This window comes from Bactrocera latifrons, unplaced genomic scaffold, assembly GCF_001853355.1.
Source record: "Bactrocera latifrons isolate USDA-ARS-PBARC rearing strain unplaced genomic scaffold, ASM185335v1 scaffold_155, whole genome shotgun sequence".
In the NCBI taxonomy this organism is placed as follows: Eukaryota; Metazoa; Arthropoda; class Insecta; order Diptera; family Tephritidae; genus Bactrocera; species Bactrocera latifrons.
This window is the reverse complement of record NW_017535019.1, coordinates 325735-329471: the sequence shown is the minus strand read 5'-3', so window position 1 is coordinate 329471 and position 3737 is coordinate 325735. Positions and strand designations below refer to the sequence as shown.

Here is a 3737-nt window from a genome sequence, read left to right as displayed (position 1 = left end):
TTTGAAACCGACCCACAAATTCATGAATTAATTAGACGAAGATAATAAAAATCGATTAAAATTAAATAAATAATAAAATAACTAAATTTTTTAAGTTAATGCTGTTTAAATGAYTTAAGCRTCTCCCCGCRTGTATACCACACTCTGCCGGGRAAAAACTGGCACACCCTAGCAAGACAGCTTAATACACCACATTAGGTGGCACCATAGACTTACATCACCACACCACACCAACACAACTCRCCACACCTGCACCTACTCAACAAAAAGGATGGACATCGGGATGAGAGGCTCAATTCGATCCATACAATTCACACGTTAACACTCGAGCAGACACTGTGCTCATCAACATTCAACAAGACATTCGCCACATCAATATCTTCCACCACGCTCAGCGGTCCGRTTTGTAAAGCATATCCACTCGCTTCGTACATCCGGCTTGCGAATATAACATTATATTTTGTATAAATACGTATTAAGTRAACAATAMATTAAAATTATTATATATTTAAAACATATGAGCATCTTTTTTTATGTGCGAAAGTGGTTAGTATTATTATCAACTAYTCAAATGCTTCAAGCACTTTTGAAATTTTTGGTTTAGCGCTGAGATACGGGAATTAATTTCTTTTATGGTCGAACCAAATTTACCATCGCACACCGAATACGAATTTCCTTGAGACACGCAATCGAATATGTTGTTAAATKCAATTTGTTTCTTGGACGATAAGGCAACAATTGATTGTGTGTACATATCCAAGCAATCGGAWTCGGTCTCAACTCCGGTTGGGCTACTAGTTGGGATGATGTCGGTAGAAACTTCTCTCGGTTGAGAATCCGCGCTTCTAACACTTTTAGAGGCGGCGATTGCCGAATCGACTCCATCGGAAAACTTGTCGGCGTGCAATTGAGCTGCTGGTAAGACGCTTGCCTGTGGTTAGGAGATAAAATTTTCACTTTTCGTATAGGCAGGTATTCAGCAATATAATTTATTTACCTGGTTAACTGCGAAATGCAKTACAACCATTAATAGAGCGCTCGTTGCGAATTTCATGTTTTACTCTTTAGTTCGGTTATAACTGTAATAATGATTTGCTTTGCTATTGTAGCTAGTTTTTATACAAATTATTCGACATATTGTGGTCTTTATATATCGATATCAATCATAATTAAACCGATGATAAAATGTTTCGTTGYAATACTAGTTTAGAGAAAACATTCTGTAATCATATTTAATTGGTTCAGCAAATAATTGTTGTAATGCTACCATACGGAGTCAACAGGTTTTCGTTTTCTTATCAATCAATAAGTAAAATGTAAACACTTAGTTGTAGAAATCTAGAAAAAGATATGGCCTATGTAAGCAAATGTAAACCTATGATATACAGTGTTGACAAGTGATTTATATGAAGTCAAACAAAAATTGCTTACGACTATATTAATTTGTCCAGTTTTAGGAATATGTGCCGTTCATTTACACTTTTATATGAAGTTATGAATATTTGTAACATACTATATCAAGTGATCAAATTTGACCCGGACTAAWAAAACTAATAAAAACCACACACTTTCACRCATATATTCTTAAACCAATTTTTAGTTTGATCTTTAAAATAACGTTCTAAGTCAATGCGACCATGTCAACGCCTAATCCAATTCACCTTACAGTTTTTTTTTTTTAGTTTCGGCTCATTTTTGGAAAGCGAATACTTAATTTTTGGGTAATCTTCGATGTCATATTCATAAGCCTTGTGACGTCTCTCACCAGTGTACTTATTCCTCGGATACTCGAATTCCTTTTTGACAATGTATCTTGATATTTTGGTACAAGTCTAGCTTTATCCGTCTTCGATTCGCCATTTCTCTGTGCGTAATCTTTGTAAAAAAAATCACTTATAAAAGCAACGACAGTGTTACCGAGTTGAGTTCGTTCAAAAGGGTATGCCGATACCTCTTCAATTAAGGTAGCTATTTATACGCTTCATGCTGTAAATATTAGCCAAAATATGTTGAGTCGATCTATAATACAAGTTGATGGCTTCTGATATTTTTCTAATGCTAACGCGATGCTCTGCTGGCACTGTTTTTTTTAACATTTTCTATGTTGTCGTTATTAACAGAGGTGGATGGCTCGCATGTGGCAAGTTTTCGATGACTTGACGACTTTCACGGAACACTTTGTGCCACTAAAATAGTTGTGTTCGTGATAAAATAGACTCTCGAAAACACCATTAAATATTTTTACCTATCATGTAACCGTGATTTCATTGGAAGCTCAAAMTTTCAAGCAAACTCTTTTCGGCATTTTTTGTTTCATGGTAAGAGTCGCCGGCCAAATAGCTGCCAACAAATATACACTAATTGATATATGTACACCAATATATTTTAAAATTATTTATYAAGTAGGTTCAGTCCGGGTCAAATTTGATCATATGGTATGCATGGCTGTTATTGAAGTAAATTTAAACCTTAAAAACATTTGACAATTTGACATTCGACCACGCCCACCAGAACGAATTTATGAAACAGCAATGAAGGAAGATATTGGAATAAAACTTAGCTCAAAAATTACTAATGGTGTGTGTAAAGTCTCATGCGAACATTTTGAAAGTTGTGTTAAAATTTTCAAGTCCGGTGTATCGAATATGAATACTTTCGAACTATGGCTCACTTTATACAAAAAGTATCAGTCCAGTTTTAAGGCATCTTAATAACRCAAAATTAGAAACATTTTCTAATAGTAACGCGGTCTGGAATTTATYGGGTTCTTCCACGTCTTAGGAACCACCTCGCCTTTCGTTACGGTGTATTAAGTGCTACAGTTGATACGTGCGAGCCTTCTGGTAAATAGATTATTGTGTATCACTCAACATTTATTGTTCTGCATTTCACAAACTTTTGTTGGATTCAACTCATCCTCTAAACACCAATTTAGTCGACCGATCACTCTTCATCATCCCTCACGATTTCATAGACGTGTTCCAAAGCACATATTTTTTGAGTGATCGACAAACAGTATTTGGGATCCAACATCGAATTTTTTATAGCCAAATATTCACGCGGGTCTTTCTTATACCTTTAGTTGCTTCTATCTCAAGGTAGGTCCCACGCTTATCTGGTAATATTAGTTTRTGCACAGCATCAATAACTTCCGGTACAACGACTGATTTTCGACAACCTTCACGAGATTGTCTCGAACTGATTTATGACCTCAATTGAATTCACCRCACAATCGGTAAACACTGGTCTTTGATAGAGGTTTATCATCAAAGCTTGAACTAAAGTCATCTCTGCAGTGTTGCTGAATCCACTTAGTCCACATCGCATTTTAAAAAAAATAGTCGCACAAAAATTTTCGAGATCATTTTTTGGTCGAGAAGAATGTTTTAAGTTACTGTRAGCAACACAAATAGCGGTTCTATGTCAAAGCGTTCTGGTGATTTATTACATCAAATAAGTAAAATTCACATTAGAGCTGTTAGTTGCGAGATTTACGAAACGTGTTTGTCGGTATAAGAATCCAAGTGCAAGGTAAATTAATTTCATTGGCAAAAATAACAAATTTAAAACAGATTTCGAATTGTATTTCTGTCCAACTAATAGAGTTGTCCGCTTAATAGGTTGTACTCAATGAACATCAACAAATTATGGAACCGGAAAATTTGCATGTTTAATGGAGATGCCCGCTTGATGGAACGTCCATTTATGCAGCTTTCACTGAATTTTTTATTTTTTAT

The 3737-nt window shown here is 35.2% G+C and overlaps 1 protein-coding gene across 1 annotated transcript; it reads right to left on the bottom strand.

Moving 5' to 3' along the window:
* Positions 1-505: 505 nt before the first annotated feature.
* LOC108966104 lies at positions 506-1088 on the bottom strand. Its single transcript, XM_018928843.1, has 2 exons — positions 998-1088; positions 506-931 (listed from the first exon to the last, which is right to left on the bottom strand). Exons 1-2 carry the CDS (start codon positions 1052-1054, stop codon positions 560-562), a joined length of 429 nt encoding a protein of 142 aa, XP_018784388.1. The 5' UTR covers positions 1055-1088; the 3' UTR covers positions 506-559.
* Between the last annotated feature and the right edge of the window lie 2649 nt (positions 1089-3737).